This window comes from Dermatophagoides pteronyssinus, unplaced genomic scaffold (genome assembly GCF_027571235.1).
Source record: "Dermatophagoides pteronyssinus isolate colony J.1.1.1.1 unplaced genomic scaffold, Derpt_VIB-CSIC_2022.12 sq0024, whole genome shotgun sequence".
NCBI lineage: Eukaryota > Metazoa > Arthropoda > Arachnida > Sarcoptiformes > Pyroglyphidae > Dermatophagoides > Dermatophagoides pteronyssinus.
In genome coordinates, this window is record NW_027461548.1 from 161,229 (window position 1) to 172,473 (window position 11,245).

At 28.3% G+C, this 11,245-nt stretch overlaps 4 protein-coding genes and 2 long non-coding RNA genes across 7 annotated transcripts; 3 read left to right on the forward strand and 3 right to left on the reverse strand.

Moving 5' to 3' along the window:
- Positions 1-273: 273 nt before the first annotated feature.
- LOC113794915 (uncharacterized) lies at positions 274-3,686 on the forward strand. Its single transcript, XM_027345067.2, has 3 exons — positions 274-1,464; positions 1,523-1,868; positions 1,970-3,686. Exons 1-3 carry the CDS (start codon positions 365-367, stop codon positions 2,108-2,110), a joined length of 1,587 nt encoding a protein of 528 aa, XP_027200868.2. The 5' UTR covers positions 274-364; the 3' UTR covers positions 2,111-3,686.
- On the reverse strand, positions 2,233-3,568 carry LOC113794916 (testis-specific serine/threonine-protein kinase 3-like). The gene is made up of 4 exons (XM_075823185.1): positions 3,558-3,568; positions 3,355-3,413; positions 3,151-3,287; positions 2,233-3,076 (listed from the first exon to the last, which is right to left on the reverse strand). The coding sequence occupies exons 1-4, from the start codon at positions 3,566-3,568 to the stop codon at positions 2,300-2,302; spliced, it is 984 nt and encodes a 327-aa protein (XP_075679300.1). The 3' UTR covers positions 2,233-2,299.
- Positions 3,558-7,018, reverse strand: LOC113794875 (glucose dehydrogenase [FAD, quinone]-like). Its single transcript, XM_075823197.1, has 5 exons — positions 6,316-7,018; positions 5,857-6,258; positions 4,900-5,775; positions 4,108-4,833; positions 3,558-4,026 (listed from the first exon to the last, which is right to left on the reverse strand). The coding sequence occupies exons 1-4, from the start codon at positions 6,452-6,454 to the stop codon at positions 4,301-4,303; spliced, it is 1,950 nt and encodes a 649-aa protein (XP_075679312.1). The 5' UTR covers positions 6,455-7,018; the 3' UTR covers positions 3,558-4,026; positions 4,108-4,300.
- A 152-nt stretch (positions 7,019-7,170) lies between these two features.
- LOC142645833 (uncharacterized) lies at positions 7,171-9,016 on the forward strand. Its single transcript, XR_012846869.1, has 5 exons — positions 7,171-7,451; positions 7,522-7,752; positions 7,827-7,874; positions 8,845-8,915; positions 8,988-9,016. It is a non-coding gene; the product is annotated as an uncharacterized LOC142645833 (long non-coding RNA).
- A 468-nt stretch (positions 9,017-9,484) lies between these two features.
- Positions 9,485-10,845, forward strand: LOC113794882 (ganglioside GM2 activator-like). 2 transcript variants are annotated; one of them, XM_027345032.2, is made up of 4 exons: positions 9,485-9,588; positions 9,689-9,812; positions 10,049-10,479; positions 10,538-10,845. In XM_027345032.2, the coding sequence occupies exons 2-4, from the start codon at positions 9,770-9,772 to the stop codon at positions 10,640-10,642; spliced, it is 579 nt and encodes a 192-aa protein (XP_027200833.1). In that variant the 5' UTR covers positions 9,485-9,588; positions 9,689-9,769; the 3' UTR covers positions 10,643-10,845. The 2 variants fall into 2 exon arrangements, with proteins under 2 accessions (XP_027200833.1, XP_027200832.1); XM_027345031.2 differs by lacking the exons at positions 9,485-9,588; positions 9,689-9,812 and having other exon boundaries at positions 9,985-10,479.
- Positions 9,683-10,998, reverse strand: LOC142645832 (uncharacterized). The gene is made up of 3 exons (XR_012846868.1): positions 10,882-10,998; positions 10,274-10,789; positions 9,683-10,221 (listed from the first exon to the last, which is right to left on the reverse strand). It is a non-coding gene; the product is annotated as an uncharacterized LOC142645832 (long non-coding RNA).
- Between the last annotated feature and the right edge of the window lie 247 nt (positions 10,999-11,245).

Here is an 11,245-nt window from a genome sequence, read left to right on the forward strand (position 1 = left end):
AATTCTTTCTTATGACAAAAAACCATGATTGAATTGGCTGTTTTTTGGGTCGGTCGAATCGATATATTCAAAAAATGGGGAAAAAAATGAAATTTTTTCATTTTTGTTCTTTTATTTTTTTCTGATACCAAACCAAAAAAATGAATTAAACAATCAATAATAATATCATGGTGATGATTCTAGATCAAGAAAAAAAATTGATTTATTTCTTTGTAAAAATATTTTTATTTTTTAACAAAGCCAAACTTGCCTTGAACTTGAACGAAAGGGAAAAGAATATTTCCGTAAAGCGAAAAAGAAAAAGAAAATCTTTTTTGATTCACATTTTATTTCACCTGGAATATTCATTTTGATATTTGTTCGAATGAAACAAAAAATGAATCAAATAAAAACAATGGATAATATTCGAAATGTTTTGCTAAAAGCATTATCATCAAAACGATTATCACACTATCCAATGACAACAACGACGACAACAACAACAATAATCAACGAAAATGATCATCAAAATTTATCATCATCATCATCAAATTGGTTCGATTTGAGTCAACAAAATAATTTATTAATTCGAATATTAAATTATCCATTTCGAATGTCTATTGTTCCACTATTTCCACCTTGTATTGTTAATCGAATAACACGAATGAAAATAGAAATGTTAATAGAAAATGATAACAACCAAAACAATCCAAATAATTATTTTCGTCGATTTTTTAATTTTAATTCTCTGTTTATATTCACTTTGTTTCCGATAGCATTTATTCGTGCTGTTTTTATGTGTTTATTTCGTTATGATCATCATATTGTAACAACAATAACCGGTTCAGTTTTTCATTTGCTTCATATTAATCGTTTACATCCTGAAATGGTTGCATTACATTTTGGTGCTGAACAATGTCTTTATCTTTTATGGATATTCAGTCGTTTAAAATATTATCACTTTTTTCGTTTATTAATTGCATATTGTCATCAAATTTATGATCCATTTTTAAATATCGTTGATAATAAAAAACAAAGATTACAATTATATTTGGATTATTGTCATCAACAATCACGACAACAACAACAACAAAAACCATCATTGGAATCAAATTCAAATTTTGCTCATTGTTTAGGATTGAATTCTCGGTCGATTGATCGAATTAGTCAACAGATTCGGCAACAATTTCGTATGCAAACATTTGTATTAATTTCCGTACCGATTATATTGTTCTTGATGTCAACAATGTTTCTCTTCAGTATTGATCCATATCGAAATAATTTCTGGCTTTTTAATTATTCATATCTATGGTATTCATTTTATAATTTTAATCTAGCATTTTTCACCTCCGTTTGGGCTTATTATGGCCTTCTTTATACAACAAATTTTTTTGCCTATTTTCACTTAAATTGTTTGATATTGATTAAAAAATTAGGTACAAATCAACAATTTCTGAAACGATTTCGTAAATCACGACAATCAAGGTCTGTATACAAGGAAGAACGGAATGATCATTAAAAAACTAATCAATATTTTTGACAGAAAATCAATGATCGTTATTATACCATTTCGACGTCATTTTTATCATCAATCACGTCTTTTCACCGAAATTCGTTTAATCAATAATTTCTGGTCAAAATATTTATCATTTACATTTTTAGTGTATATCTCTTTGTTTTGTAATGCATTCTATGTAACAATAATGACCAAAACAATGCTGTCATTGAAAATATTTTTCTTTACATTTTCCATACAATCAATATTTGTTGTCAGTATTCTGACAATGAATGCAGCCAAATTATTTAAACAAAATTATTTCAGCCATAAACAATATTATTCATTATTTGGTCGACATTTTCGACGAATTGATTTGTCGACAAAATTCAAAGTAAGTTTCCAAAGACATTTTTCCTAAATAAAATTAATGATTTTTACTCCTTTGTTCTATTTATTTATGAATATCCTGGATGCCTGAAACCTGAAAAAAAGATTATGCAAACATTAGACCTAATCAATAGTCAAATTGTTGGTTTTTCATTGATCAACGATAATGTTATTAAAAATGATACAATTTTGGCCGTTTTATTTCAAACGATAACATTATTTTTTCTTGTTACACGTATGGTTTAAAACACATCGAAATATGGATTTTTGAAAAAAAATTTATATTTTTTATTTATTTTACAACAAAAAAAACTAAATGAGAAGAAAATTGGTTCAAAAAAATCAAAAATCAAAAAAATTTTGAAAAAAATGCAAGGTGTGTTTTGTTGAGGCAGATGGACGAAAATTGATGTGTAAATGTCATTCATTCATACATCATTCACATTCACATTTTCCTTTTTTTGATACCCATTCTTGTGCTAATACTTCAGTCATCGATATTCGAATAGAATCATTTGGATGAAATATTAATAAAAACAGATCCTGTGCTGGTCTTGATAATTCTAATGAAAAACGTGATCTAATAAAACCGGGATAATCTAATTGTTCTTTAACCATTTTTTTAACATCTTTAAAATGATATGGAAAACGATTATGTAACATTGCATATAATACAATGCCCATTGCCCAAACATCAGCCTTAAATGGATTATATGGTTTTTTTGATGCTAATTGTGGTGAATAATATGGTAATGTACCACAAAATGTTTGACTAACAACATCATTAATATCGGTTTCATCCATAATTAAATTAACAAAACCAAAATCAGTTAATTTACAATTAAAATTTTTATCCAATAAAATATTATCTAATTTGATATCACGATGTGCCATATGTATTTCAGTATGTAAATAATTAACAGCTTCCGATACTTGTGTAAACCATAAACAAGCTAATGGTTCTTTTAAGCATTTATTTTTTTTAACATATGATGTCAGATCACCATTACCAGCATATTCCATAAATATATAGATACGATGATTCGAACGGATTATATCATAAACACGTATTGCATATGGATGTTTTACTTCCATCAAAGCCGATAATTCACGTGGTAAAAATTTTTCACATACTTTTTTCGACATTGAACCTAAATCTAATACTTTCACAGCACAATCCATTTCATTTTTAAAATTACGTGCCATATATACCTGTATGAAATAAATTAACGAGAAGAAAATACTTAATGATTAATCATTAATTAATTAAAAATTTTGTCTCTTACCTGTCCAAATGCACCGCTACCAATTTTATAAAGAATTTCATAACCTTTTTTTAAAAATACAGCTTTTGATTTTGGATCAATATCAATTTCATTATCTTTTTTATCACCATTTGTTACTGTTGCTCCTGTTCCTGTTGCTGTAGTATTTGTAGTCGAAGTAGTGGCCATTTATAAAAGGAATAAGCAAAAGAAAAAAAAACAAACCAATCAATTCCCAATCGAAAAATAATTCCAACCAAATATTTAAATTACAAAAATATCGTCTTTATAACTAATCGAAGAAATCATTGTTGTTGATTTTTTCGTCGAACTTTTTTCTCGAATTATTTCTAAAAAAGAAATTTAAAAAATTAATCCATTATCGAACGAAAACGAAAAAACAACAAAAAAAAAAAGAAAAAACATACCCGAAAGCCATAATTTGTTATTGAATTGAGGTGTGTTTCTTATCGTTCAGTTGTCGCTGAAATTGATCATATTTTTAACCATGATTATGATTACCAAGGAGGGAATAACGGATTAACAACAACAACAACAACGACGACGAGAAAGGAAAAAAAAGTAGTTCATATTTGTTATTCAGTACACACGACGATAATGATGATAATGATAAAGGTGATGAGAAATTAATTGGGACGTCCGAAATAAGTTAAAATTGGATGAAAAATAAATAAAATTAAAAAACAGGATTCCGACATGATGACCAGACTGCTGCTGGATTGATGAATGATGAGGATGATGATAATGATGATTTGATAGTTTTAACATTGACTTTTTTTCCAAAACAAAAATATCAAAGTTTGATAAATAAAGTTCAATGACGTTTATAAATAAATAAACACATTTTTGGCCTTAGTTTAGTTTTGGTAAATCATCCTGTCCAATAGTTTTTTTAAAAAGAAAAAGTTTCGAAAACAAAAAATTAGTTGACATATGCGTGGTGGTTAAAAAACTTACCTTAAAACATTTCAAAGATTTTGAAAAGAGTCGCCCTTCATTCATTTCATTCCAAATTTCAATTTGTCATCGTCGTTGTGAAGATTTTCTTGTTTTTTTTTGGCTGCCGAAAGAGATCATCAGAGATAGGAACATACTTGAGGATAATTGCTTGTTCTTCAGTTGTTTTTTGAATTTTCAGGTTTTTTTTCATTTAGCCAAGTTTAAGAAAATTAAATTTTCCAAATAAATGTCCAATTTTACTTAATGGACCACCGATAGCATTTTTTTCAGTTTCAGGATTTTTTAAATATTCTGGTATTCTGGCATAACCCGGTCGAACATTGACAGGTGGATAAAGATGACCTTTAATAAGATCAGCACCTTTTTCACCAATCATAATAATCGGTGCATTTGTATTACCCGATACAATTTTAGGCATAATTGATGCATCAATAACACGTAATCCTTTTACACCATAAACACGTAATTGTGGATCAACAACAGCCATTGGATCATCAGGTGGACCCATTTTAGCCGTACCGACTGGATGATAAATTGTTGCCGAATATGACCGTGTTAAACATTCAAAATATTCATCACTAAACCAACGATATTTTTCACAACCATACCATTTACGTTGCCATGGTCGGACATTAAATTTTTGAAATGGTTTTGATAGGGCCATTTTTAAACTTAATTTTAATGATTCAACTAATACTTTAACATCGTATGGATCTTTGAAATCTGTCAAGTGATAAACAATCATTATCATATATGAATTTTTTAAAACAAAATTCAAACGAAACTTACAATTTGGCTGAATAATAGGTTGATCATATGGATTAGCAGAACGTAATTTCATCCAACCAACTGAACGTGGACGTAACAAAACAGGATAATATGCAAATGAATCATCATACAAAAATGGTTCATAAACATGTTGAAATAGTTCATTTTTAAGATTCATTGCTTTACGAACAGATTCACCACCATCAGATGATGGACATGATGGTATAAAATGCAATTCAACATCAGGCCAATCATCACTTGCATTTGCATATTTTGTACTAATAAAACCTAAGCCATCTAATCCACCCAACATTGTTAATGGACCAATACCTAATGTAATCCATTGTGTAAATGATTTTGCAACATACATTCGAGGTTGAACTACGGAAACCGGTGAATCAATATGAAATTGCATACCACCAACACCAATATGATCTTGAAGATTTTCACCAACACCAGGTAAATCTGAAATTACCGGTATACCAAGTTGTTCCAGATCCCAACGTGGTCCAATACCAGATAACATTAATAATTGTGGTGAATTTATAGCACCAGCTGATAGAATAATTTCACGACGTGCATAAACAATATAATCCAAACCTTTTCGATCAAATTTTACAGCAATAGCACGTTTATGTTCATTAAATAATATCCTAGTTACATGTGCATAAATAACTGTATGAAGATTTTCACGTTCACGATAATCACGGATAAATGCTTTGGCTGTTGAACAACGTGCACCACGACGTACAGTACCTTGTGGTATAGCAAATCCAGTTTGTCTCGGGCCATTTATATCAATGTTTGGAAAACCAAACAATTTACCGGCTTCAAGAAATGCACCACCAATTGCTGTTGTATAATGTGTTGTTGATACTGTTAATGGTCCATTGAAACCTTGTTTGAATGAAGGGAAAAAAACAAAACACACATAATAAAACATCAGAAAATCAAAACATTAAGAATTAAAAAAATTACCATGATAACCATTCTTTAGAATTGCTGGATCACGATTATCTTCCGATTTAATGAAATAATAGAAAACATCATTCCAACCCCAACCATAATTACCCCATTTTTCCCAAAGATCATAATCTTTTGTATTACCACGTACATAAAGCATATAATTAATTGATGAACAACCACCAAGAATTTTTCCACGTGGCCAATTTGAACGATTTTCAATCATTCCTTGACAGGCATATTTTTGCGGTACAGTTTTATATTGCCAATCATATTCAGAAAGTTGTAAACGTGCTGCTAAAACGGGTATTTCTGTTTGATAAACTTCATGACCACCAGCTTCTAATAATAAGACTTTTATACGTGGATCTTCGGATAAACGATTTGCAACAACAGGACCAGCTGAACCGGCACCAACTTTGGGAAAATTTGAATAAATTTTGATCCGATTTGCAAATGAAGAAAAAAACTTACCAACAATATAATCATATTCACGTAAAAATTCATCACGAACAAATGGTGTTTCATGACGGATTCGATGTAAATACATAAACATAAATGCAGGCAATAATGCCGGTATTGCTGCATTTAATTTCAAAAGACTAGTTAACATTTTTTTGAAAATATTTAAAACAATTTTTTGGCAAAAAAAAAGATTGAAATGAAAAACTAAAACTGAAAAAAGAAGATCAAAAAAAATCCGAAACGGAATTCACATCATTCGGGACACTTTGTTTATGAACAGAACACCTCAGAAGAAAGAAAAAAATCGAACACGCACGAATTTCGAATGTTTATTTTGTCATTTTTTTTTTTTTTTTTTTTTGGTTTCTAAAAAACAAAAACAAAAACCGAAAAAAATTCACGCATCGATGATTGATTGGAACAAAACAATGTTTACGAATCACAATGACGATCAGTTCAATGATGACCAGATAAACCGACACATCGATAAACCAAGAAGAAAAAAAACCATAAAAATGATAAAAGAATTTGTGAAACGATGAAGAAAAAATCAAAGATGAAAATGAAAACTTCTCTCCTGATCATCATCTTTATCATTAACGATGATGACCAGTGTCCAATATCTGTTTCTCTTTCGCTTTCTCTATCTTTATGTGTTTGTTTATCTCACTTTCATTTTGGCCATTCATTTTTGGTTAATTCTCTTCGAACAACCCAAAAAGAAAAATATGTTTCCATCAAAAAAAAAAAAAATTTTCTTCATACATTTTTTTCTGGTCCAGATTTTCTGGAAACTTTCTCTCACTATCCGCCTAATTCGACATCTTGCACCATGTTTTTTTTAAGTAAAGTAAGTAATTTTTTTGCTTTTAATTTTCAGTTTCTTTTCTTTTTCTCTAAACGTCAATCATATCATCATCAAGTGAATTTATTTTTTCAAGTTTTTTTTTCTCTGAAAAACGGGATTCGCCTGCTGATAATGATGATGATGATGATGATGAGAGGTAAACTAGAAGAAAAATTCCCTTATCAAGATTATGTTGACCAAGATTTTCACCATTACCATCGCCATCACCACCACCACCGCCATTATCTTGTCCAAACTTTAATTCGACCCTGATTATCATCACCATAAATGACATTAGGTTAGTGACTTCCAGATTTTTTTTTGTTTCGTTAAAGAAGAGAAATATAATGGGATAATTTTGGATTTAGATTTGTCTTGTCTAGTTGAAGATGTAACGGTGGTGATGGTGGTGAAAACGAAAAACATGAAATGTGATAACAATTGACAACAACAACAACAATGATGATGATGATTTTAAATGACAACAGCGAAAAACAAAAACAGAAAAGATGCTAAAACTAAAAAACAATTTTCACATGCAAACAAAGTTAACTGTTGTAGGAAAAATTAAAACAAACACTACACAGGTGGCCGGCCAGGTATGTTTTTGTTGTTGTTGTTGTTTTCAATTTTCAATTTTCAAAACGCTAATTGTATTCATTCATTCATTCAGAGAAAGGAAAAATCTTTTCGGTAAAAAGTAAATCTACTTGAATCAATCGTGAGTTTTTTTGTTTTTTCAACAAAAATATCTGATATGTTTGTTTTGATTTTGATTTAATAATAGCCATTTAAATAATATCCAAACAATTGGATGTGAAAATAGACAAAAAACAACAACCAGACAATAGCCATATAGATTGAAATAGCCGATTGATATTATCAATTGAACCATGACATATATTTTTTTTATTCATTTTAGAAAAAAAACCCGGATTCGGAAATGTCAAACCAGAAAAAATGTTCCTGTTTTTTGTTTTGTTTTTTCTTATCGAATATGACACAATGAAAAAATTATTCAAATTCAATCAATCAACTGTCAAATTGAATTTTCAATGGAATTTCTTCAAATTTCAATATTTAAAAAAAATTGACAAGACAAAAACAGATAAGAACAGGACAAGATCAAGTTTTTCATTTCATTAACATAATCTTTATGCTAATCTTTTCATTTCATTTCAGATTTTAATCCTGACCTTTAGGCCATTTGAAAACAAAAAAAAAAATCAAGTATTTTTGGTGAAAAGAAAACTTGAGTTTAAAAAAATTCCATAAAATTAAATTGAAACTTATGTACGAAAAAAAAATTTATCCCGAAATCGATAATCATCATCATCATCATTATAAAAAAAATCCCCTCCATCCTTGTTTGATCATTGTTAAATGAACGAATGAAAAAAATATTTATTTTTAAATTCATTTCATCGAAATAATGACGATGATGATGATGATAATTACACTAGACATACTTTTCGGGTGTTGATGAAAGAAAAAGTTTTTTTTTTCTAATTTTTTGTTTTTCGATTTTCACCGAATCTCGGTCAATAGTACAATGATGATGATCATCATCATCGTTATTATCCCTGTTATAATAAACCATCGAACTTGATTATTATGATGGACAATTATAAAACAGAAGAAAAATCTTGACCATAACAAAAACTTATTGATTTTCTTTTGTTTTTTCGAAGAACAATAGTTTTTAACCTATTTGGATCATTTCATAATGAATTTTTTTTTTTGTTTTGATTGCTAAAAACAGGTATTTTTTTGATTGAGAAATTTTCCAGAAAGTAATCAATTTTTTTTCTTTCAAAAAAAACTTTTTTTTTAGGTGATGATGAATCCACCTTATTGAACAACACAACCCAATAATCAAAGAAAAAATTATCCCATATTTATCATCATTTCAATCATCACCAACAACAACAACAAGCAACAAGCATCATCATCATGTCAATCATTTTCTCAAAGATAATAATGATGATAAAAGAAAGAAAATCTATTATTACAATGATGATGATCATCATCAATAAGTAATCATTTCGTTTTTCAGGTATGTTTTTTTTTCTTTCATTGATCAATAATAAATACACACCGTTATCAAAACCAAAATCAAGAGATAATACAAGAGATACACTGGCATAATAATAATTGCACCTTGTTTTTTTTCTCCTTCCTAACCACCATTCTTTCATCCATTCATGTTTTTCAGATATGATATTTATCAATCAATCAAACTTTTCATATCTGGTAAATTGAAATTTCTTTCTTTTTCTGGAAAAACTTTTACTTTTTTTAAATTGATATCAAAAAGAATTTTCTTTGTAAAAAACCGGATAAATAAGTGATGGTCGATATTTTATTCGATATAATCGATTATTCGAATGGACATCCAAATGACCAAAAATCTAAAACAACAAACAAATCAACAGGTATAATTCGTCACGTTTTTTCACTCAGGATTTTCACTGTCTGTGTTTAAATTTTTTTTCAAAAATCTTTCGCGATAATTTGATCCAAATGTAATCAAAGAAAAAAAATTTAATGATTAGTTGGCTCAACCACACACAAATCAATATCAATATCTTAAAAAAAAGTTAATCATCATCATCAATGAGAAATTTTTGTTGTGCAAAAACTATTTCGACGACCATAGGTAATAATATTTGATTTTGATTGCTTTAAGTGTTATGCCGAAAGCAATAACAACAATTAAAGAACACACACATAGATGATAATATAAATAACAATTGATCGATCAATCAATTGATTGATTAATCAAATATTTCTAAATTTTGGCTTTGTGTGGTTGTGTTCTGCAAAAAAAAATGTTTTCAACAAATATTCTTTACAATAAATTATTATTAATTTTATCTTGTTATCTAATTATAGTTTCAGGTGATGATGATTTTCATTGGTCAGATTGTGGTGGTCAAACCGTACGGTTTAATCGATTAGATTTTCAACCAAAACCATTAATATTATCCAAAACGAAAGAAATATTTGTTACTGGTGATTTTTCCATCATCGAAGATTTACCGACCAATGTTGAATTGATTATTGTTCTGAATAAAACATTACATTATCAAGATGAAGATTCTTATAATATAACTATACCTTGTTTAGATGGAACATTTGGTTCATGTACAATTAAATTATGTGATATATTTGATACATGGTTGAATGATATAATATGTCCATTTTTGAAGAAAAATAATCGTCCATGTAGTTGTCCAATAAAAGCTGGTAATTTTAGTTTGGAAAATAGCCGAATAACAGTACCATTTGAAAGATTTAAAGGTTTTTTAGCACAAATGGCATCGGTAAGTTTTTGGTTTTTTGTTTCTTTGAATTAAATTAATCGATGAATTTTTGAAACAGGGAGATTATAATGCCAAAATTATGATCAATAATTTAGATCATTTTGGACCGGGTGAAAATTTACTTGCTTGTTTATTATTGCATGCAAGATTGGCTGAAAATTAATTCGAAACGAAAAACTTGGAAACGGAAAAAACTTTCAATTTCATCAATTTTCATTCTTTTTGTTTTTTTTGGCAATTTAATAAACGTAATTTATGCGTAATTTATAATCATCATCATCATTTCCAAGATGATCACGACTTCTCCTCTCTATTTAATCAAAAGAAAAAGAAATAAAAAAAAGAAATAATGTTAATTCCAATCAATCGATACCGGTTTTTTTCGGTTGTTGTTGTTCCTACCTTTGAAAAATATATTTAATATGATTCTAAATTTGGATTTTTTTTTGTTTTTGTTTTTATTATTGCTCAATTTCGGATATGGTTCGGTTGTTTTTAACCGTAAAAAATGACCGATTCTCAATTTAATCAATCATTATTAGTTGATAAATTTTTTTTTACTTTAATAGGTAATTTTGATTGATGAAATTGTCCAAGAAAACTTGAATCGAAAAAGAAACAATAACTTTATCGGATTTTATCAAATGATAAGCAACAACCGCAAAACATTCGAAAAAAATTTAACATCATAATAATAATAATCGATAGAATCGATTATTATGATCATCACTTTTTGAAGAAATTTTTTATCTGGTTTTTTTTAAAT